This window comes from Chiloscyllium plagiosum, chromosome 10, assembly GCF_004010195.1.
Source record: "Chiloscyllium plagiosum isolate BGI_BamShark_2017 chromosome 10, ASM401019v2, whole genome shotgun sequence".
NCBI lineage: Eukaryota > Metazoa > Chordata > Chondrichthyes > Orectolobiformes > Hemiscylliidae > Chiloscyllium > Chiloscyllium plagiosum.
Genome location: NC_057719.1, coordinates 62,640,603 through 62,664,838, shown reverse-complemented (window position 1 = coordinate 62,664,838; position 24,236 = coordinate 62,640,603). Strand labels below are relative to the sequence as shown.

Sequence of the window (24,236 nt, the reverse complement as noted above, 5' to 3'; positions counted from 1 at the left end):
AGAAAATCCAAATAGTAAGATTCCTAGCTGCATCTTTTCCCTCACCAATATCAATTACTTTACTCGGACACAACCTGTTGTTTATGATGCTGATTCTCTGACTGGCCTCATGTATGTCTAGTACTTGGTCTCGCTGTCCCTGATTGTAGATTCCAGTAACTTTGCCATGAGCTGGGCTCAACTAACAGATCTGCAGCATCTGTTCAGGCAAAGCAGACTTAATGTTTCCGGTCCAGTGACCCTCCTTCTTCAATGCACCCAAAATGTTAACTCCACTTTCTCTCCAAAACTGCTGCCAGACCTGCTGAGTTTTTCCAGCGATTTCTGCTTTTGTTCTGATTTCCTGGATCCACAGTTCTTTCGTTTCTTTTTTAAACAGGGTCTACAGATCCTTGGTTTTTCACTCTGCCCCAAAATAATACATTACATAAAGATATTCAGTCTCTAGTAGACTATAATTAGACCACAAAATCACAAAGTTATACCCAAGACTGACAGCATCTCCAAAAGGCAAAACCTGGCAGTAATGTTTTCCTGAGTCTCCATTTTAATGGCGTGCATTGTTCCCTGATGTCAAACAAATATTTCAATGACAGGCCTGACATCAACAATAATCATCATTATAACTAGATCAATAATGTAACAGTTAGCCAAACTGCAATCTCTCTTGACCCACTCACGGGCACGTCATTGCTCAGTGGCACCAATGATGTCACAATGTCACCACGTGGAGCCCCAGATGCATTCTGACCCTCCCTTACCTACCTCAGTGACTCAGCCATCCGCCGCAAATCTTCATTTTGTTGTTTCAAACGCTCAAGCTTTGCAAGTATCTTGGACAGTTCTCTGCTGGAGCGATCCGGTTGATCGCTGTCTCTCACGAGATGCCCGCCAATGTAGAACAGCAAAGTCCCCCAGGCAAGAAGGATCAACATAATCCATCGCCAGGAGCCAGTCCATGGCCGCATCTTCAGCTGGTCCGGTGCTCAGTAGTCACTCACAGGTCAAAAACAGCCATGCTTTCAGGATCTGTGCAGAGCTGAATGAGTATATGCCTTTCTTTCCCTCAACACATTGTGCCAGGAATTCTCACAGCTCCTGAAATTTCTTGGACGCTGCTTTTCTTCCTCCAGATGAACCTTTCCCTTGATGTGACAACTAGTCAATTCACTTATTAAAAACCTCTCATTTCGACACTGCAGAAAGAGAAAAAAAGAGTACATAATTGGATTAATTATATGACTTCCAAATAATGGACTACACATGAAAGCAATTATACTGAAAGTCGAGATAGTGTTATATGGGGAGTGTCAGATCTCTATGCCTGCCCTTCAAAACAGCAAATCTCTTCACTTCATCTGGCTAATCCACACAATATATTAAAAGTCATTGCAGATAAACACAGCAAATAATATTCATCCACAGACCGACTGGAGCTAGGAAGGCAATAGAGAGGCTGAGATTTTGAAGGCTGCTGCAATGAGATAGATGCACTGCATCATAACTCTGAGCACCAACAGTTATTCAAAGGCTTTCACAGATGGAATGAATTCTTAGAAATTAAGTTGCAACATATATTCAGAAGAGTGAATTAGACTTGAAGACGGCTCTAAAACCATGATCAACGCTGTTAATCGATCTGAGAAAGCTATGGCCTCATATATGATCATCTACAGACTCACGAAGTGCTGCTTTCACCCTGAATCCACAGTGACATCCAGCAAGTCTTGTATGTATAGAGTGCCCAGAGGGCTTCGCTCTTGCCCTTCCTCTAACCAAGGGAAACATGACTTTATTAATATGACAAGCTTACTGACAGCAGTGACTGCAAGATGTAATGTGTGTCACTTCAAAGGAGAAACAAACATGTTGAAAGATCAGAATTATTCAGGATTTTAAATAAGGTAGTACTTAGGCATTTCACGATAGAAAAGAAATTGTGAAAGACTTGCTTGGCTTTCATGTGATTTGCAAGGTTGAAACTTACATGAGTTTATTGGGAGCTGCCCGATACAATGTCAAGAACGGCTTAGGCTTCACCTGATGAAGGGCTTTTACCCAAAACGCCTATTTCCCTGCTCCTCGGATGCTGCCTGAACTGCTGTGCTTTTCCAGCACCACTCTAATCTAAACTCTGATCTCCAGCATCTGCAGTCCTTGTTTTTACCTTCATCATTATACCGCTGACTGGTTCCAAACCCATGAAGTAGACAAGTGTTAACATGTTTGAAATTATCATTATTGTAACAAAGATTGCCAAAATGGGAAATAGATTGAATATTAAATATGGAAGAACAATGACAACTTGATGTTGAGACAGTAAAGAATAACATCATATTTACAAAAACAATACAAGCGAAAATTACAAAAGCACTTCAATACAAATCTAGACTTAAATAGTGTGTGCACACCACAAATAAGAGTATAATGGTGATACTTTTAAATATTAATAGAGTATTCCAACAAAGCATTATTTTTTAGGGTACACTGTGGAAGGTTGAATGTCCTCTATTTTGCAGTGTTTTATCTCGTCTACAGAATTCAATAATAAGTGACAAAGGCAATTTGTAAAGGCTTAGTTGCGCACTATATATTAACTTCCTGTGCTGACAAAAAATGGCACTGGTTACGTTCAATGCGCCTGATTCCAAAACATTAATTCTCTTGCAATAAAGATGAAAGAAGTTCCAATGTTAGTTAAAGCTTACCTTATTATATATGCAAATGCCTGGGATGACAAAACAACACAACAGAATATCCTGATTCACCAGGACAGACATTACAGATTTCTGGATTTAAACAACTTAAGCTGCAAAACAGTGTGACGTTAAAACAAAAGGTATTTGTAGAAAACAAAATTGAACTGCATATGTATTATTGAAATCCATGAAAAAATTTTAAGGAATTAAATAAAAGAGCATTCAACTTATATAAAAGCCAAGATTTTGCAGAAAACCAAGAACAGTCTACTTACTCGTAACTTGCATCCTGAACTTGGGATGAAATGTACTCTATGATTTGTGTTGTGTGATCTATAGATAAAACTTCTGTTTCAAATAATTCCTTCTCTTTTGATTGGCACGTTCCATTATTTCTAATGAATGCTTAATTCAGTGCATCACCCGTTATCTCCAGGTCTGTGCTTGTGCTAAAGAAGCATCATGTGGAGCACAATCGATTTGTGGTTTTCAAAACCTCTCTAAGATGGGTTCACTGCTAGTGTGAACATATTTCTGGGAACTGTCACCGAATACTAGCCAAGCCTGCGCATTGCTCGCCATCAGCAATAAACTACCAGGAACCTCCATGGAATACTAACTCTCACCTGCAGAGAATACCAGTTGTCCTGTAGGAGTTCAACTGTATGTGTTCCTCCTGAAGCAAGTATGGTTCACTAATGCAGTATCAAGTACGTGGCACAACATGTTCATTCAACTCTAAACAGCCAATAAATTTCAAAATGCTGGGAGTGACCTAAAACGCCCTGGTACAGTAGCAATATCTTTCCTTCTCAAACATGTCACATAGCAGGAAACAACACCCCATCAGCACAACATGAAGACGTTCACATTCCCTATCACAGAACAAAGTTCACATTATTAACACTGTTCAAATCCACATGAGGAAGCCATAAACCAAAACAAACAAATTTACCAAATGACTCCCAGATGAAGGAATTATCAACAGGATTTCACTCCTTGTAACTCTAATCAAACTTATGTAAAGTAAACACAAATTAATAAGTGAATGATATTTCAACTAAAAAGGCAAGTTTCACTTTAAATAGTCAATACAGAGGTGCTATGGCATAGAGAAGCACAAACACTTGCAAGCTTTCATCAGGATTCCATGGGTGAGATTATCGTCAGCAAGGTGCATTTTCATCAATCCTTTCCCAAACCACATGGCAGTCCAATGGCACAGTTTTTCCACAAGTTCAACTGGGCAGCTGACCAGCCAATAACACCCCAGTTCATGACTTGGCCACTTTTAGGGAAAACACCAGCTCTTCAGTATTTTTTAAAATTCTTCCTTCATAGATTGTATGCATTGTTGACTAGGCCAACATTACAGACCATGCAAGAAAACTCCAACATTTACAATTGACACGAACTCTTAAAACTCATTTCAAATATTTGCAATGACAGCACAGGTTACACAAATATTTTAAGCAATTTGTCAATTTCCTAGTGCTTCTGGATCAAATGTGGGCACAATGTTCACTTCTCTCTAATTGTACAGAGCTCAATGAAGACATCCAACAATTACTAAATGAATTTATACAGTACTTTCAACATCGCAAATGACCCCCAGGCCCATGAATATTATTATGCAAAATTTGATACTGAAGGTTGAAATTGGCTCAGTGGTTAGCACAGCACCAGGATCCCAAGTTCGATTCCAGCCTGGGGCGACTGCATGTGTAGAGTTTGCACATTGTTCCTGTGTCTGCGTGGGTTTCCTCTGGGTGCTCCGGTTTCCTCCCACAGTCCAAAGATGTGCAGGTCAGGTGAATTGGCCATGCTAAATTGCCCATAGGGTTAGGTGCATTAGTCAGAGGGAAATGGGTCTGGGTGGGTTACTCTTCGGAGGGTCAGTGTGGACTGGTTGGGCCGAAGGGCCTGTTTCCACACTGTCGGGAATCTAATCTAAATCTAAAACATGTTATTATGATATTGCTTCAATGGCTTATGTTTTGAAGAATCGTGTAAACAGGAATTTATTTCAAATTTGGGCATGTATCTGAAATTGTTTCGTTTAAAGAGGTCATTGAAATTCAATGAGGATGCTGGAGTTTTTTTTAAACAAGAACTCCTTGAAATCACATGAATGGCAATAACTGCATTTCCTGCTACAAACTCTATCTGGGATGTTTTGAACAGTAATTGGCATGGAGAGATGCCTGTTTTACCTAGGTCCGTTGGAACAATTGGCCATGCGAAGTTGTCCCAAAGTGTCCAGGGATGTGCTAGCTAGGTGGATTACAGAAAAGACAGGGTTACAGGGATAGGACAGGGGGGTTAGGTATGGGTGGGATGCCCTTCCGAGGATTGGTGTGGACATAATGGGCCAAATGGCCTGCTTCCACACTGTAGGGATTCCATGATGATTTCAGAAACAAAGTTTTGGAGAAACTCAGCAGGCATGTCAGCATTAATGGAGGGAAAAACAGAATTAACATTTCAAGTCCAGTGACCCTTGGTCAGAGCTCTGATTGAACACTTTCTGTTTTTGTCCTTTTTCTTTCCTCCTTTCCTAAAGAGTACTTTGGGCATTTTTAGTGCGACGCGCAGTTACACTTTGTATTACTGACAATGTACATTAATTCGTTATTGTATCCTATTGAATAAGTTTGATTGGATAACAAACTATAACAGTTGTTCATAAGTATTTTGGTTGATAAACCTTTCTGATTAAAACCTAACATTGATCAGGTATTTGATTTGTACTTTCGGCAAAGGGAGAAATTACTTTTATTTTACGTTGATGTCAATGGAGTAATGAGACTAGAGTGAGCATGCATTCCTCCAACCACAAAGAGTTGTCAGTTCAGGAAACCAAAAATCTAGTCACCTAAGTAGGTCTTATTTTCATGACAACTAAACTCTAGATAGAAAGGCACAGGTTGACCAGAATAACAAATGGCTTCAAGTTCTGTGGGTGTTTTCCTTCAAGGATTTAGTGGAATGATTTCTTACGTTTAAGGCTGTGCGAGCATTTCAGTTGTATTGTGTTGAAGAAAGGCTTCTCCTATCTCCTCATTCTCTCTATCCATTCAAAAATCCAATAAATCCTCCTTTGAGAGGAATGTAATTCTCTTTTGTGAAGCTAACAGCTCGACAGCAAACAGTGAAAGAGAAATCATATCCAAACTACAGCCCATCTACAACATTGCTCAAAAGCACTTAACAGCCTGACTCTTTTGATGTGATCTTTTCCAACACATATAGATTATCTTCCAAAGTTTAAGGGCAGTAAAGCTAAAACTAAGTAATGGACAGTGTATGTTGATGTTTTCTTTTCAAGTATTAAGTTCAGGATCACATAGAACATTCAGCGACTGCTGACTATGGACCATCAAATTTGCTGACAATTTGTAAACCAAGTTTGCCCACAGACTTGTATCCTGATCTCTCACTCCTGTTCCTATTAAAATACTTGCCAGCCAATTTCTCTTTTTAGTTCTCAGACTAGTGGATATCGTTAATGGCTTCCTCTCTCCTTTCAATCTGCCATCATCATCCATCACCTTAAGAAAAGCTTTTGCAGACATTGCAGCCCTCTCCACACCTCAGCCCTCTCCACACCTCAGCAACTCCAATTCCATTCCCTTTCCCAAGTCTTTGTTTCCCAGCATCCTCTTCCAGGACCTCTCCATCATTGTCCAGTTGACTGGGCTATGCTTTGTTCTTATCTGCAGCAAGATTACCATTTGCAATAGCTCCTCTCCATGTTTCTGTGCCATTATCTCTGATGATCCCCCAAGGATTCATCCTTGCCCCCCTTTATGTGTCATCGATTTACTGGCCGACAGCAACATACTTCAAAAGACCAATCACTTTGTGTATGTATGCTAATAAAAAAGTTATATTTTGCCATTACCTCTCAACCACTACTCTGCTTCCAACTTGTCACACTCCTTGCCGGACACCCAGGACTGCAGTAATTTTCTCCACCTCAGTATCAGGATGACTGAAGCCATTGCCTTTGGTCCCCTCTATGAACCCTGTACACTAGTCAATGACCTTATCCTTTTTGCTGGCAGCTGCTAGAAACTGAATCAGATGGTTTGCAATCTTGCGGGCATCTTTGGCCCTGAATTGAGCTTATGACCACATATTCACTATACAGCAAAAGGGACAAAGACACAAGTGGGAATTCCTAGAGGCCTGGCATTCAATTGGAACTTCATTAACAATCACAATGATTTGGACCCATTTACCAACCTCTCAGAAACAAAATTGAAAATGATATCACCCACCACAACAACACGATACAGATAATTAGCAGGCGAGACAGAAAACCAACACTTTATTGGAGGCTCATGTTACCTAGCATGGTGACAAAACATCCAAGAACAAATCTAACAGCTCAGCAAGCAAAGATCCAACCTGATCTAATTATGGCTGCATGGAATAAAAAAAAATCACTGCGTTAACGTTATTCTCCCTGCATAGCATTACCCAACTCTATTGCCTCTCAGCTCATTTGAAACTCACATGCATTGCCTTAGTTACCGTCAGACTTGGTGCTGGAAGAGCACAGGAGCTGCTCGTCGGATGCTGCCTGAACTGCTGTGCTCTTCCAGCACCACTGATCCAGAATCTGGTTTCCAGCATCTGCAGTCATTGTTTTTACCTTATACCGTCAGACTTGACCATTCCAACTTACTTCTAGCCAACCTCCTATGTCCACTGCTGTGTACATCTGTGGTAATTCAAAGTTCTGCTGCCCAGGAGACATCAGATGTAAAGTACATTGATTATGGAAGATTGGGCAGATATTAGCTGCACAGGGGTCTCAGAAAGAACCAGTCAAGAGCTACACACCTTAAACTTGACCAAGGTGAAACATACATTCATCCAATGTAGACAGGATCAACTTGCAACTCCAATCCAAACAGCTTCTCTAGGATTAAACAGACCTGCATAACTCAGTTGGGGCCTCTAAGTGTCCTTGACCATATACCTTTACTCTTCAATTCACCTGTCACACCAGCCCAGAAGGGAAAAAAGGCTGCAATTCAACGTGCAAATGGTAAATTGACCTCAGGCTCACATGAGACCAACAATGAATTCATGGACTTCAGTCCCAAGCCTTCTTTCAGGCAATGGTTTGTCACATTATCAACCTCTCCACTTTACTAGGAACAGCACAGGCAGTTTCTCACCTCACCTAAGGAAATACAAATGTTACATTTCAGTCAGGAAAGTCCCTGCTTCCATTCTCTTCCATCGTATGGAAGGAATAAATAATTTCCTTGACATACTGAAAATAACTACAATCACACAGATGCAGGACTACATGTCTCTTCTCATTTGATACACCACTTCTGGGCGACACAAAATTTCAAACTGATATCCGAGACACTGCTGTCAAATGGAAATTTGCTCTCCTGACTGTTAAGGTATTGGATCGGCATATTTTCCAATGATGGACTATTGTTACAGCAAAAGCTTTCCATGTATGCAGAGAATGCCTTCAATTAAAAAAGTCAAAACTTTATTCTTGATGGACTCGGATAACATGCCTTTCTGTGACAATCTCAAAATGTGAATGAGAATCCAAAAATCTAAGTTCATATCTGTTACATAACCAAAGGCCTTCTTCCTCTGCATTCCCTTCCGATAAAGGGACAATTAAGAATGTCCAACATCCACAGACCATAGTCATCCATCCCCATTGGTGAGGTGACCAAGTTCAGACTCTCATGGAGGAGAGGCTGGAAGAATGAACATAACGAATGGCAATGGTATAATGATGAAACTCTTGACTACCCTCCCATAACCAAATATTCTTTTTCCTGCACTCAAAATGCCTTTTGTTTTCTTATTCTGTACACCCGCTTACATACTTGTCAATTTCATTCCTTTGGGGTCAAACAATGAGAAAGTCGAACAGTTTCCAACATTTCTAACACATACAAAATAAACCAATTCATCCTGCAGTTCTGCTGAGCTGGTCAGATCGAATAACCTCAGCAGTGCAAGTACATTATGAATGAATTTATTCCCAGACACCTTACAATTTGCTGAATTGCTGCCAGGGTCATATCTGCAATTGGGATCTTGACATATTTGTGTAGACAGACAAGAAATGTTTCACTGCCTTCAACTCCTCCAAAGAAACTGTTTAGCCTTTCCACTAGGGAGCTCAATTCAGAGGACTTAGCCATGGCGTTTTCAGCCTACAGTCAGGTCTGGTGACCACTACTCTAAAGAAACCTCTTCCAGAAGTTACCTTTCCCAGACCTACAGAGAAGTTACAGAAACCTTGATTCACCCTTTTACAATTATACCATTACCTTAGTTAATAGGTAGAAACAGGATATGGAAATTCTGTTAATGTTCTTTCCCTAGAGTCTCTGATGTCAATGCCCTGACTGAACTTAAAAGTAACCCAGAAAAATCTTGCAACTTCCCTGTTCTGTGAAATTCACATAATCATGGCCTTAACCAACTAAAACACTGGAAGAGGGACACTAGTTTCAACATTTAAATAAAAAATACAGCAGACCGGAGAAGGTCTGGCAGCATCTTTCAAGAGGGAAACAGTTAACGTTTTGTGTCTGGTATGACTCTTTGGATTTAAGAGTTGCGGCATTATCATACTCTCATCCATTCATGTGTATTACACAACGCCCATCGAAAGAATTGCAAGTTATCAGGGAATCCTGAAGTAACAGACAGTGTGGGTGGTCACTAATTCAGGCTTATTTACAAGAATAAAGCTGTTTGGTATAATGTTAATTCAACATTACAGCACTTTTCCTTGACACAGATTCACAATGCAGAATTCGTACTTACTTGCCTGTCAGTAGGTTTGGAGGCATAGGGTGCTTACAGCAAAGAAACATCCTCACAAATGCTGGGTCCAAGTTATTTGAACATTACAAGTTACCTTGTCGGAGCAAGCTTTCACTTTTGTATTAATTATATCTTATCAGCTTGAATCATTTCACAAAGAACTTCATTTATCAGGATAACTCAATACTTATTATTTTGAATCGAAGCAAGCCTATTAATTAACAACATCTAAATGGTAACGATCTCTGGGATCATCAGTTCTATAGGAGTGAACTTAAAACACAGATTCACAAACGCATGAAAATCATTTTATTGACTCCTGATTGAACTGCAGTTTCTTTATTTCTTTAACTAGTACCTATTCTCCAAACATTACAGATGGAATGAAGGGTGACAATCCATTTTATCCAGTGTGTACTAGCTCATCACTGTCATATAGGAAACACCCAAAAGAACGCTGAAGAATCCAGAATATTCCCATGTTAAGTGAGAGTGCTGAATTACATAAAGTGTTCCAGTGCTGTGCACGTTTTAAACTGCAAAACGTGGCACAAAGTATTAAAGCTAATGACATTAACAAATCTTAAACAGCTAGGTGATCCAATTTGCACACCCTCAAGATTGTCTTTGAGTGAAGGTACCTCAGAATATTGGTCTATATTTCACAGTCATGTTCAGAGACATTGAGTCCTTGATCGACTTCCGACTGACTGTATAGAAGATACCATTATGCCCTCACTCCCGTACACTCAAAGAAGCACACGTTTACTTTTATCTGAGGAGACTAAAGTAGGAGATGCAAATTCAAAATGTCAATTTAATCCTGAATCATGTTCGGAAATCACAAGAGAGAATAAAATATTGAGTTAATTAACAGATAAGAACAAATAACAAAATGATTTATCTTATTTTTAAAATGTTTTAAAATCTCCAACAATAATTACAATCTTAAGGAACCAGATACCACATTTATAAAGTTAATTCCAGACCGGAGAGGCTTTTGCAAGGTGATCAAGTCATATTGAAAATGAATTTACATCCATAAGGGCACCACTTAATATGTCAAACTTATTTAGTGGGTATTTAATGGTTACATTCTAAAACCTCATGGCCTTCGCGTATTTGAATCCTCAGTGTCTCAAAAAGATACTGGTGTAGTAAAGCCTGTAGAAGTGCTGGGCAATTCAGAAAGTAACTCCATGATTTTAATGTTAAATTGCACATGTGATGTTGCTGTCTGATTCACTCATTAATAAGGGTGATAGCATTAGTTTTATTTCTACACAAAATCTAGGCCAATATATCTTGAGGTTACCAGCGTCATAATTCTTATTTGGCAGTGCGCTTCAAGTAGCACCATTCAGTTGCTGGGCGATATTCAACACTTTCCGTAATTTTGCCAAAAGCCACAAGCTACCCTTTCAGCTGCCTCTCAATTGTTGGTTTTGGAACTGTGCTGTTGTCCACTGACTTTGCCTGCAGCTAAAAGCAGTTATAGTACTTGAGAAAATAATTTATTGAGTATGAAGCATTTTGGGACATCTCTCAGTACACAAACACAAACCACACACAAATATGGTTTCTTACTGCTGTAGCCTCTTTGCAGTTATACTTCACTGAACACTGAACTCCCTTCAAAGACGGTTAAAGAAAAACATTGCATTTAACTGCTGATTTTGAAGCCAAGAGATTTTGTCTGGGTGTAGAATAGATTCTTTTTTCCAGATATACACAGGACTGTTATTTTGTTCATTGTGATGAGAAGATTTATTTGACTCAAAAACTATTCCTTACTTCAAACCTTAAATTGCAATTTGAGTTCCAACTTCAGAATAAAACCTGCCCAAAGCACACTAAACTGCTGTTTAAACTTGGTCAATTCATTTATTCTATTCCTGTTGAATCACCTGTCCTCTTCTGTTTTGAACACCCACATTGCTTTCTCTTCTTTTTCCTGGTCCTCCTCTTTGAAAAATATTTTCATGCTGTCAAAATTGGTGAGATGGTAAACAGTGAGGAAGTTAGGTTTAAATCACAGGAGGATATAGATGAGCAGGTCTGATCAGCTGATCAATGGGAAATGGAATTCAATCTGGATAAGAGTGAGGTGATGTACTTGGGCAAAAAAACAAGGCAAGGTACACAAAAGGGAAGCACCGGGAATATGAGGGACCTGGTGTACATGTCCTCTGGTCACGTAAGGTAGTGAGACAGATTGATAAAAGAGTTCAGGCAACACGTGGGATACTTGGCATTATTAGTCAAGGCATAGAATTTAAGGGGAAGTTATACCGAATCTGTACAACAGGTTGTCTAGGCCACAGCTAGGTTAGTTTGGGAAAGACATTTTTGGAGGAACATAACTGTATTGGAAAGGGTGCAGAAAAGATTTGCCCGGCTGTTGTCTGGGCTGGAGAGGTTTAGCTATGAAGAGAGATCAGATAGACTGGGGGTGTTTTCCTTGGAGCAGAGGACATTGAGGGAAGACGAGCTTGAGATGTATAACATCATGAGGGGCTTAGACAGGAGGGAACTTTTCCCCTTGGTGAAGGGAACAATGACTTGGGGAGGTGGGGGTTGGGGCAGAGGGCATGAATTTATGGTAAAGGGCTGAAAGTTTACAGGAGATGTGAGGGAAAACCAAATCACTCGGAGGATGTTGAGAATCTGGAAATCACTGACCGTATGAATGGTAGAGACAGAAACACTAATGAAATGAAAGAAATATTTACATGAGTGAGTGAGTTATGTATGAATGAGAATGAATGAATGAATGAGAATGAATGAATGAATGAGAATGAATGAATGAATGAGAATGAATGAATGAATGAATTTCTGAATGTAAAGTAGACATGACAGTAAAATCAATGAGCAATGCAACAAAATATAGTGAAAAGCTTTCATTTGTCGCCACAATATGGTACCAATTTGATATTTTAAGAGAAAAATGAAAAGATAATTGTCTCAAAGGTAGAAGACAGAGGTTGGTGGTAGAGAGTTGTTTCTCAGACTGGAGGCCTTTGACCAGTGGAGTGCCACAAGGATCAGTGCTGGGTACACTACTTTTTTGTCATTTCTATAAATGATTTTGTATGTGAGCAGAAGAGGTACAGTTAGTAAGTTTGCAGATGACACCAAAATTGGAGGTGTAGTGTTCAGTGAAGAGGGTGATCTCAGATTCTAACGGAATCTTGATCAGATGAGCCAATGGGCTGAGGAGTGGCAGATGGAGCTTAATTTAGATAAATGCAAGGTGCTGCATTTTGGGAAAGCAAACCTTAGCAGGACTTATACACTGAATGGTAAGGTCCTAGGGAGTGTTGTTGAACAAAGAGACCTTGTAGTGCAGGTTCATTGCTCCTTGAAAGTGGAGTTGCAGGTAGATAGGATAGTGAAGGCAGCGTTTGGTATGCTTTCCTTTATTGGTCAGAGTATTGAGTACAGGAGTTAGGAGGTCATGTTGCGGTTGTATAGGACATTGGTTAGGCCACTGTTGGAATATTGCATGCAAGTCTGGTCTCCTTCCTATTGGAAGGATGTTGTGATTTATACACTTAATGGTAAGGTCCTAGGGAGTGTTTCTGAACAGAGACCTTGGAGTGCAGGTTCATAGCTCCTTGAAAGTAGAATCACAGGTAGATAGGATAGTGAAGGCAGCGTTTGGTATGCTTTCCTTTATTGGTCAGAGTATTGAGTACAGGAGTTAGGAGGTCATGTTGCGGTTGTATAGGACATTGGTTAGGCCACTGTTGGAATATTGCATGCAAGTCTGGTCTCCTTCCTATTGGAAGGATGTTGTGAAACTTGAAAGGGTTCAGAAAAGATTTACAAGGATGTTGCCAGGGTTGGAGGATTTGAGCTATAGGGAGAGGTTGAATACACTGGGGTTGTTTTCCTTGGAGCATTGGAGGCTGAGGGGTGACTTTATAGAGGTTTATAGAATCATGAGGAGCATGGATAGGATAAATAGATAAGGTCTTTTCCCTGGGGTAGGGGGGTGAAAGAGTCCAGAACTAGAGGGCATAGGTTTGTAGTGAGAGGGGAAAGATATAAAAGAGTAACTTTTCATGCAGGGTGTGGTACGTGTGTGGAATGAGCTACCAGAGGAAGTGGTGGAGGCTGGTGCAATTGCAATATTTAAAAGGCATCTCGATGGGTATATGAATAGGAAGCCTTTGGAGGGATAGGGGCTGAGTGCTGGCAGGTGGGACTAGATTAGGTTGGGATATCTGGTCGGTATGGATGAGTTGGATTGAAAGGTCTGTTTCCATGCTGTACATCTCTATGACTCTATATAATTTGAAGAGAAGTCCATCTATGTTGGAACTCCGAGCCGGCTCAGAACCACCATCGCCTGGCTGCCGTCTATGCCAGACCCAACTAATGTCAAAGTCACTGTTGCTCAGGTGTCATTCACCTATGTCATCGCCTGCGCCAGACTCACCAATGGAGTGTCCTGCCAAGATGCAACAGCGATGCCCTTCTGCCACTCCCTACACCGGACCCCCCAACCAACGATGAAATTACTGCTCCTCAGGAGCCATCTTTCGCTGCGCAATCCACTTCACTGATGTGGTTTCAAGCCTCACTGTCACCCATGCATTTACATGTACCCTTACAATACTGAGGCATACAAGGTTATGGGTGCAGTGGCGGGAAATGGAACCAGAACACTTGGGTGGTTGCTTTTGACCAGCACAAGCTCAATGGGGCATAGGACGTTTTTCTGCCACATGGACTCCCATGTCCACTTCAAGATGACACAAGGGTTAGAAGGGAGTCAAACTGGTCTGTGTGCTCATGGAAGAATTTGTGCTCATGAACTGAGGGGCTCGTGGGTGACACTGGACCAGTTTTGTAATAAAACATTATATGTTAACCTCTTCATCACTGGTGCAACATAGTTGCATTGCATTCTACCTACCAATTGGACTCCAACAACTCATCTAGTCTCTTGACAGCTCCTCCCAAACCCACAACCTCCATCATTTAATGAGACAAAGGCAGCAGGAAGAGGGGAGCCATTACATCCATGTCACCTTTCATGCTGCTCCCTGCCCTGGCAGACCTACAGAAATGCCACTGGGTTAACATCTTAAAACCCTTCCACACACATCTTCATCCCATGGGATGCAACACTTCAAGAAACATCACTTTTTCAAGAACAATTTTACACATGGACAACAAAATACTGGTCTCAACAGTCACACTTCATACTTTTCATTTTGAGCAGTACTAACTGCTGCCAGAATAAACAGCAGCAGTCAACTTGTAAACTGATATACTGCATATATCTCCATAGTTTGAACAATGTATCTGTCATGACCAACTAATTTCCTCTATCATCATTTCCTATGCAACTGACAGACTAAACAACCCATGATGAAGTTGAATCAAGTTGCAATCAACCCAATTGTTTCTCATCCATCCTCCAATTAAACCTTTTGTTTTTTATCTTTGATAAGTCTGAAGAACATCCAGGTTTGAGATCGCATTTTTCTGCTTGAATTAGGCTTTACAGAGCTCCTGAAGCACCACTTTGTCCCTCAAAATGTGCATTTTGGCAATTGTTCTCAGTGTTGAAAATCCAAATTTATGAATTTGGCTGTCAAACATCGCTTGGAAAAAGTTGCACTGAGCCCTTGCCATTAGATTTGGCAGGAAATCTAGCATCCTTGCTCTGTCTAGATTTTTTTTCCCCTCAAGCTAACATGTTTGCTTGTGTTCCATTTTGGCCTTTGGCAGTTTCAAGTAAATGTGGAAACCCTACAGTGCAACTCAATTTTTACCCGATTCTGCATAACAGAATCATAGAACTATATAGCATAGAAACAGACCCTTCAGTGCAACTCATCCATGCCAACCAAACATCCTAACCTCTCTTAATCCCATTTGCCAGCATTTGGCCCATATCCCTCTAAACCTTTCCTATTCATATATACATCCAGAATACTTTGTTATAAATTCCTTGAAGTAATATTGTTGGCTCTTGATAGACAGCGTGGTCATAAATTGGAAATGAGAAGCTACAATGTACAAGTCACATACAGCAAGTCATACTACCCTAGGGCACATTTCAGCAAGAACTAGGTGAAGAAAACGCCAGAGATGATGGATTAAAATGCCAAGTGTTCTTTACATTTTGGGAGCTAACACTTTTGATTTATTTTCTAAGCACCTTCATTCTTCAGAATAATGAAGTCAGCCGTTGTTCATCAGGAAACACACACAAGTGTTAACTTCAGAGTGATCTTATGGCACAGTGAGAGTGTCCCTACCTCGAAGCTAGAAGGTCAGGGTTCAAGTCTCACCTGTTCCAGAGATGTGCAATAACATCTCTTAACAGGATGATTAGAACAATTCAAAATGTTGGCTCCATGTCCAGTTTCATGGAACCTTCTTTTCCAGTGGCAAAATGGGAATAGTCCCAGTCGCTGGCATTTGGACCATATTCCCATTACCAGAGGTCTCTAACAAACTTGGTGACTACACACCACTACTGCTTAGAAATTATTTTATAACAAAATGCTTTAAGACTTTAATATCTGCTGCAGTGCCTCATGATCACCGATGTGTTTGCAGCCATTTGAAATGTAAGAGGGACACAACTCCTCTCAGAAATTTTACGATCAAGGAACTGACCAATTTAGAGATAGTTTTACTGACTTTATAACTTACACACCATTGAATTACGTCTAATTAATGAACAGGAGAGCTTAGGACAACAGACGTTAAACTCACAAATTGGACAAAGTGTCCAACTTTAAGATTCATATTACTGGAGACTTCTGTGGGAGCTGGGACAGGGCTAGCTTTTTACAAAAATCCCAAAGACCAAACATTCACAGCAAAAGCACCATTTTCAAATCAGAAAATTATGTCTTTATGTCCCATGACAACATTTTTTATATTACAATGGCAAAAGCTGCTTTTGTAAGAGAATTGCTTTGCAAACACTAAAAGGGGAGGTGTAGGCCTACAATCAGCTAAGGACACTTTCATCTGACTATTGTATTGGAATAATTTGGCCTCAGGGTAATAAACTCAATTTGTCAGTATGCTGCATCAATTCACTGAGCGTCCGAGCATACAGCAACTTTTATGCTGTTGGATCTGCACCTTGCAAGCTCATTTCAAATCGGCAAACTTCCAGGTTGTCCAGTGAACCTTTCACAATGATTCATAATTGCTTCTTATTGCTTTTTATTTAAGTATAATGGCACGATTGAAATCACAATCGATAGGGAACCTTTATGTAGTGACAACTTACCATTGTTTCTGAAACCCATTGTGGTATCATTTGCATACATTGTTCACGCCAAAAATGACTGACTCCTCCAGTTTTTATCACTTACTTGTCATGAACATTTTGTATTGCTCTGATAATAACTAGCTGTTCTTTTTTTATTTCACTTCTCTTTACAACATTCTGTCAAAGATTAACAAAAGCAACACGAGACGTGTAATTGCCACAATGTGCTCACTCCTTAAATGGACCATGTGGTGTTCAATTAACAATGAGTACAATAGTCTTAAGAACAACTATCAACTTCCAGCTTCTTTTAAACTTAAGCTTGCCCAGAAAAAATTAATGTTAAAATATACAGTTAATCCAGTGATTCTCAATCATCTTTTTGTTGACGGATCTATTTTGAAATGGATCAACTATCACAGATACATCAATGAAATTATAATACTTAGAACATGGAAATGCTCCATGTAAAGTGCCTATAATGCTTTTAAGCAACTCAGCATTTCATTGCAGATACCATTGAGATCAATGTGTCTGCTTTTCACTGTCCAGCCTGTCTAATCTTTCCAAGAGTTTGGGTGGAAGCCTGGACAAAGCACTTGAGGAATGAGGAGGGAGGAAGAGCAGAAGCTTGGTCATGCCAAGGTAGCGATTGGGAAAATAAGCACATTCGCCTGGTGGCCATCTTTGATTTGCTTACTTCATGAGGCCAGCAGTGCAGCACAGACTCAGGAGAGTCTCTTATGGAGGAGGATCTGCCCAGCCAGTTTTGAGAGCCACAGTTTTAATCCACAATGCCTGTAAGGATAAAGTTAACTTTTTCATGCAAATAATAGCTCTTCCAGGAGTTTCTCACAATAATAATCACTGAGTATCAGTGCTTCCAATCAGACAGGGTTCTCTCTGAAAACAGAGGCCACACACTTCACTGGAAGCTGTAGTCCGGAAAAAGCAGATGCGATAGATCGGGAAATTGAGTGCATGACAAGTTGTAGGGAGCCATTCTCATTAAATCCAACATTATTATAGCTAACTGGACACAGTGAAGTGTGCAGCTACTCCCAGCTAAGTTGGTTGAAAGGATAGAGGTAATGTCCACAGTCCTGGACTAGGATGCCCAAGTTCAGCTCCCACCTGCTCCAGAGCTGTGCAGTAACAGCACTAAACTGGCTGATTAGAAAATATCTGAAGAATGGATTCAACCTGACCCCATTTACATTATGAAGGCCAACATAAAGTTTGCCTTTGTAATTGCCTGCAGAACTTTCAGCGACTGGTGTATAAAAACACCTGGGTTTTACTGCACCTCCCTCCTTTCCCAACTTATCACCACTCATAATAATCTGTTTCCTGTTTTTGCTACAAAGTAGATAATCTCATGCTTATCCACATGACACTTTATTTGCCATGCCTTTGACCGCTCACTCAACTTGTGCACATCACACTGATGTCCCTCTGCATGCGTTCATCCTTCAGTTCACACTCCCAACCAACTTGGTGTCATCTGAAAGTTGAAGATATTACCTCTAATTGTCTCATCTAACTTATTAATATATTTTGCTTGCTGTGCTGGGGAAAGCACCTGGGGAATGAGATGGGAGGAAGAGCAGAAGCTCGGGCGTGCCAAGGTAGCGATTGGGAAAACAAGCACATTTGCCTGGTGGCCATCTTTGATGCTCCTTCCTGTGGACGCCACTACTTGAGCTCCACTCAGAAACTGATCAGTTTATTCCTTGTCTTTGTTTCCTGTTTGCCAGCCAGTTCTCCAGCCATGTCAGTACATTATCCTCAATTTCATACATTTCAATTTTACAAGTCTTCTGAAAGTCCAGGTAAAGTATGTCCATAGGTACCCCCTTATCAACTCGACAAGTTGCATCCTTGAAAATTTCTAAAACTTTGTCAGTCATGATTTCCCTTTCATCAATCCATGCTGATTCTGCATAATCCTGTCACTGATTTCTAAGTGCTCTGCTATTCAAGGTTTTATACAAACGATTCTTGGCATTCTTTCTACTCATGAGGTCTGGCTAAATGATCAATAATTCTGTGTTCTCTCAATCTCCCTTTGAAAATAGCGTTGTGTCATATCAGCTTCCCTCCAATCCATGGGAACTGTTCCAAAATCTGTTTCGTAGCAGTGTTTCTCCCAAACTGGAATCTGGAACAACGCTCACAGCAACAGATAAACTTGGATATTCCAGAATCAGAAATGTTCTACAAACCTTCATTTAGTGTCATGATATTTTTTCAACTCTAAAGGGAGCCTCATTTCTATCTAGGACTAGCTAGAAGAGTTTCAAGAAGGAGTTTACAAGAGACAAGATAAACATGCTTAGTAGTTTTGCACTATTGTGCCACACTTCTCATGTTTGATGGTCATTTGTATTTCATTTAGGACACAGGCAAATTCAAACAAATCTCATTTGGTTGCTTTAGAATTCTGGCAATAGAAACATGAGAGATGAATTCTCTTACTCGTCACTGCCGTCACTATTTTGCTGTCCAGCTAATATCGATGCTCAACACAAGATTCTCGTGGCTAGCTTTGGATTCACAACATCCAGCCAAAATTCTGGGATTAGAGAAGAAACATTCTGAATCTCGCTGATGCAAGGTTCACCTTGATGTACTGTGCAGCTTTTGCAATAAAAGCTGAACTTCTGAATTAAGCACAGCAACATTTGTGTTGCAGACACACACCAGCTCTGTTTAACCACTGCAAAACTATTTTTGCAAATATTCCTTACCTAATACATTTCTATGTATAAAAACAGTACTCCACCTTCTTTAAAACAAGTACAGTTTGGTTTTGAAAGAAATAAATTGCATTTCATCCAGATAAAAGAAGGTACCAAAGGGAACGTTATTTTTAAGCTACATGAAACATTTTGTCCTTCAGAACATTGCCGTTGGCAATTTACACATGATCTAGTTAATTATGCTGAACCATTAAGATACCTAAAAGAAACCAATGTCAAGGGTTGCATGTCGAATCACAGAAGAGGCTCTACATTAAATCAGACATGAATGTCTACTCACCATGTCTGATGGGAAAGTGATTTATTGACTTCGTCTGAACTCCTAACCATGGAAACATTTTCTGTCCTTCTATTGCGACAGTGTCAGAATGGATTGCTACATCTAACCAATATATGTATGCAAGCAGTAGATATTATACAAGAGTGTGTTTAAGTTCATTTACTTAATACAATGGGAGCATGATAGCTTATTCATGCTAATGAGTTAGATCAAAGTGAAATCGGTAATTAGCAAACATCTTTTAAAGCACTGATGGATGATACAATATTAGAAGTCAGCATAAACTGAAGTGAAGTGTTTGAAACCCAATGTATCTCATGTGTACTTTGAAATCTTTAATATTTGCATCATGAACTGGAGGTAAACAATTGACAACCAGTATTATTGAAATCGTCTTTCAATTCATCTTTTGTCAATCCAGCATGGAGCGCTTTAATTTTTACTGGGGCCTGCAAAAGTAAAATCAAAATGTAATCAAAAGGGTGATGGGCTTTTGAGAGCATTGGGATGGAGGTAACATTTGCATGAATTCATTGTTAACAAGATCTCCAAGATTGCTTGAGGTCAACTGAAGATGGAATTCATAATTAGGTCAGTGGAACTGAACTGAATTATTAAAATAGTTTAGAATATTATGTTAGCAATTTTCAAAGAATCATAACATCCCTACAGTGCAGATAGAGGCCATTCATCCCACTCAGTCTGTACCGAACTTCTAATCAGCATCCCACACAGAACCACTCCCCCATCCTATTTCCCATAACCCTGCATTGACCATGGCTAATCCCCATAGCCTACACATCCCTGAGGGCAATTTAGAGTGGTCAATCCCGCAAACCTGCGCATCTTCGGACTGTGGGAGGTAACCGGAGCACCCAGAGGAAACCCACGCAGATACAGGGAGAACATGCGAACTGCACACAGACAGTTGCCTAAGGCTGGAATCAAACCTGGGTGAAGCAGCAATGCTCACCACTGAGCCACCATGTCACCTTTTTAAAAAGTGCATTATCAACATGGAAAACTAGTAGGCAATATCATGCATGCACTTTAAAAGATTCCCACAAAGAATGAGAGTGAATGCCATCAGATAGCTTTATGGACAACACTTCTACTTTTAGAATGTACTTGGTCATCCCATCATAACGGGATTTTGGTTCAGTCCATCATGTCTTCAGTATCTGTACTGCATGAAGTGGGCACGGTGCCTGCAGCTAGTCTTTCCAGCATGGAAGTGATGATTGACTCACTTGTGCATCCAGCGTCTCATGTCTGACAACTTCCAATGCAGCCTCTGGAAAGAAAAAGTCTCTAAGCTTCAGTCGGAGCTCAAAATGACAACCCGCAAAGTCAACAATTATGGCTGGGAGGGTTCAGAAGGACTTGTCACATTATTCTGCCCTCTAACAGACTTCTGCCATTGACTGCCACCGCTTGACAAGTGCAGTGGCTCTTTGCAGCATGAACCAGCTACCCTTTCTCAGGATGACAGCATTCATCCCCCCCACCTCCATCTTCAGCACTTGGTAGTGCCCTTGCGAATTCCTGCCACCCACACTGTTCACAACGCTGCCATCCAGGAGTGGGGGACTGTTGGGGAGTAGAGAATTGTGTTGACATTCGCGGTGTTCAAATTAAGTCTTTGTGTTTAGTCTGAGCAGGAAGGAATTGTTCAAGTTGCTGCCTCTCTCCCTGTTCTTGCTCCTTCAGTGATCTCAGCTGATAACCAGTGGCACCCTCCAATCCCCATTTGATGACAAATTTCTGCGTCAGTCAGCAGACCTCTGCAAAGCCAGAGACTTAATTAGGCAAGTAATGCAGGGTTTACTCAGGTAGTCTAGGCAGCAGAACTATTGCTTCATCATACTGATAGTTAGTTCTGTCACATCTTATCAGGCAGCACGACCATCTTCATGGTCACACTAATCAAGCCTGTGGGACGTGACGCCAAGACACGACTCATGTCAATAAGATAACTTTTGTCAGCAATCTTTTGGTAGTCATCTTTAGATTTGCCATGGGAATTGAGATAAACACAGATATACAGTACACAATCTCAAAATGAAAGCAGCCTGCTGACCAGGGTTTCATCTGTCTGCTGAATTACCTGTAGTCACGTACTAGCTGCACCACCATGGAGTGGAATCTCTGTGTGATATGTTACATGGTAAAGTTGGCAATGGGGCACTCAGGAAGCAACATCTGTGATCTCAATTGTACGGTGCACTGTTGGGAAGCTGCAAACCCTTCAAAAACTTTTGTGCTTGCTCTCCTGCTTCCCTCTGATAAAAGTTAATTGTCAGGTGATTGACATTATCACCTGTCTGCTCTGCATGCTTCCTATAAACTGTAGTGCATCCACTAAGCACCTGAGCAATATGGCATTGTCCATGCTTCACACTGTAAGTGTGTACACATGACCCACATGGAACCTTAAGGATTTGATGAACCACTTTTGAGGACAGAGAAGACAAATGCACTGTGTGATTTCTGTCATTCTCAATACAAGTGAGAGGCAGCACAGTGGCTCAATGGTTAGCACTGCTGCCTTACAGCACCAAGAACTGGGTTCGATTCCGGCCTTGAACGACTGTGTGGAGTTTGCACATTCTCCCCATGTCTGTGTGGGTTTCCTCCCACAGTCCGAAGATGTGCAAGTTTAGGTGGATTGGCCATGTTAAATTACCCTATAGTGACCAGGGATACTATGGTTAGGGGCTTGTGAAATGCAGGGTTACAGGAATAGGGTTGGAGGTGTGCATCTGGGTGGGATGCTCTTTGGAGGTTCGGTGTGGACTTAATGGTCCAAATGGCCGGCTTCCACACTGTAGGGATTGTACAAGGGATTCAAGGTGTTTTTGTTTCCATTGTCTTTCGGCTGACCTTTTTGTTCAGAAAGAAATTGTGAATATGATGTCCTCCAAGCTATTCTTTATGTTCAGGCAAATGCCAGCAACCTTTCAATGATAGGCAATGATAACGTAACCATTCTCCCTTCGGCTAAATGACTGAATGCTGAATGACTGCAGTTGATTAAAATTGTACAGAAATTTTGTTCTGTATACTTTCTTCACCCCATTACCAACACCACCACCATGCCTCCCATTGCAAGTAAATTACATATCACAATCCTTTAAGTAAGGTAGCAGCACCCAAAAAGATCCAAAGTAACCAAGACCCTGTGAATTTGCCACAACTGGTCTACCACTCAGCTTTCATTTCTATCTGCCAAAGCTATTCCAGTCCTCAATGGATTAATTTATTTTGCTGTCAAATCACAACCAGAGTTCTGCAGGTGCATTTTACACCTTCCAAGTGAGACATCAAGGTGGGCATTTTCAAATTGAAACTGTATCACAGGCCTTTCTGACTGACACGATGAACTGTCCATTATTTCTCACTGGTCAAATCAGCGGAAAAGACAAATCATCTGATTTCTACATTAAACCCATGCTTCCCAAAGTTGCTTTCTCAGTCTGGTGCTAAATTAAAAGTAACTGTTGTTGCAGGGCTATCTGCAGCATTGGATGGGGTTTGGACTCAAATGTCACTAGCAGACACAATGTTTAGCTACGGTGCAGTTTCTCTACATCTGTGTACGTTAATCGCAACTTGCAATTCTTGTAAATGAATAAAAGTACCTCCACAAACAAAGTCTTGTTGCAGTGCCTTTGACCAATCAGGTTAAGGAGCATCATAAATGATTAACTGGTTGAGGACGAGTCTCTCTTTACCTGTCACTATTCATGCCTCAGCTACACCAAATGTACCTTGTTTACCCATGCAATTATCCTCCAACTTTAAACCTTACAGGATTCAAAGCTTTGAAGTCATTACTTCACCTTTGTCTGAAGTAAGCTGGTCAGTTGAAAGGCACAGAAGGTCTCTATTCTAACGTGAAGATGAATAAAATAGATTACCAACGACACATCATGACTAATTACATTTAGAAAGCAGTATGCTTTCACCAGATAACAATATCATGCACTGTGAGGCAAGACAGGGATCAGATTAAAAATGTTCATTAGTAATGAGGATGTTGAAATGTGTTGAACATATCCAAGTGAAATCAGTCTTTTTTCCTACTGCTGCACAGACTCACCATGCTTCAAGTCTGATATTTCAAAGCCTTGAAAGCAGTATTACCATACTCCACAAATTATTATCTTGCAATACTGCACATTTATCATCATGCATACATTGTATCAGAGATTTTAAAACTCAGTTTTGAACAATCTTGTTTTCTTTTAATCTTTGCTAGGCTGGTGCACAAAGAAAATCCAAGGGAAAGAAATCCTTCTGAGTGAAGAGCAGTGCAAGTATGGAAAATACTACAATTCTGACCATGAAAAGAAATCTATCAAAAGGTTTAGTTTTGGACTAAAGAGAAAGCAAGTCTGAAGAACGATGAGGGC

General features: G+C 40.5%; 1 protein-coding gene across 16 annotated transcripts in view; it reads right to left on the bottom strand.

Annotated features, from left to right (window-relative positions):
* The window catches only part of LOC122553704 (alpha-(1,6)-fucosyltransferase), a 747,121-nt gene that overhangs the window by 211,926 nt on the left and 510,959 nt on the right, over positions 1-24,236 (bottom strand). For 14 of the 16 annotated variants that reach the window (XR_006312793.1, XM_043697917.1, XM_043697905.1 and 11 more), the window contains one exon: positions 766-1,196. Coding sequence is in view for 15 of the 16 variants with exons in the window: in XM_043697917.1 (XP_043553852.1) it covers positions 766-968 (203 nt within the window). In the remaining variant the exon portion in view is untranslated. Of the gene's footprint in view, positions 1-765; positions 1,197-2,974; positions 3,212-3,325; positions 3,360-24,236 lie in introns of those variants that run through there. The other 2 variants (XM_043697916.1, XM_043697915.1) reach the window with 2 other exon arrangements.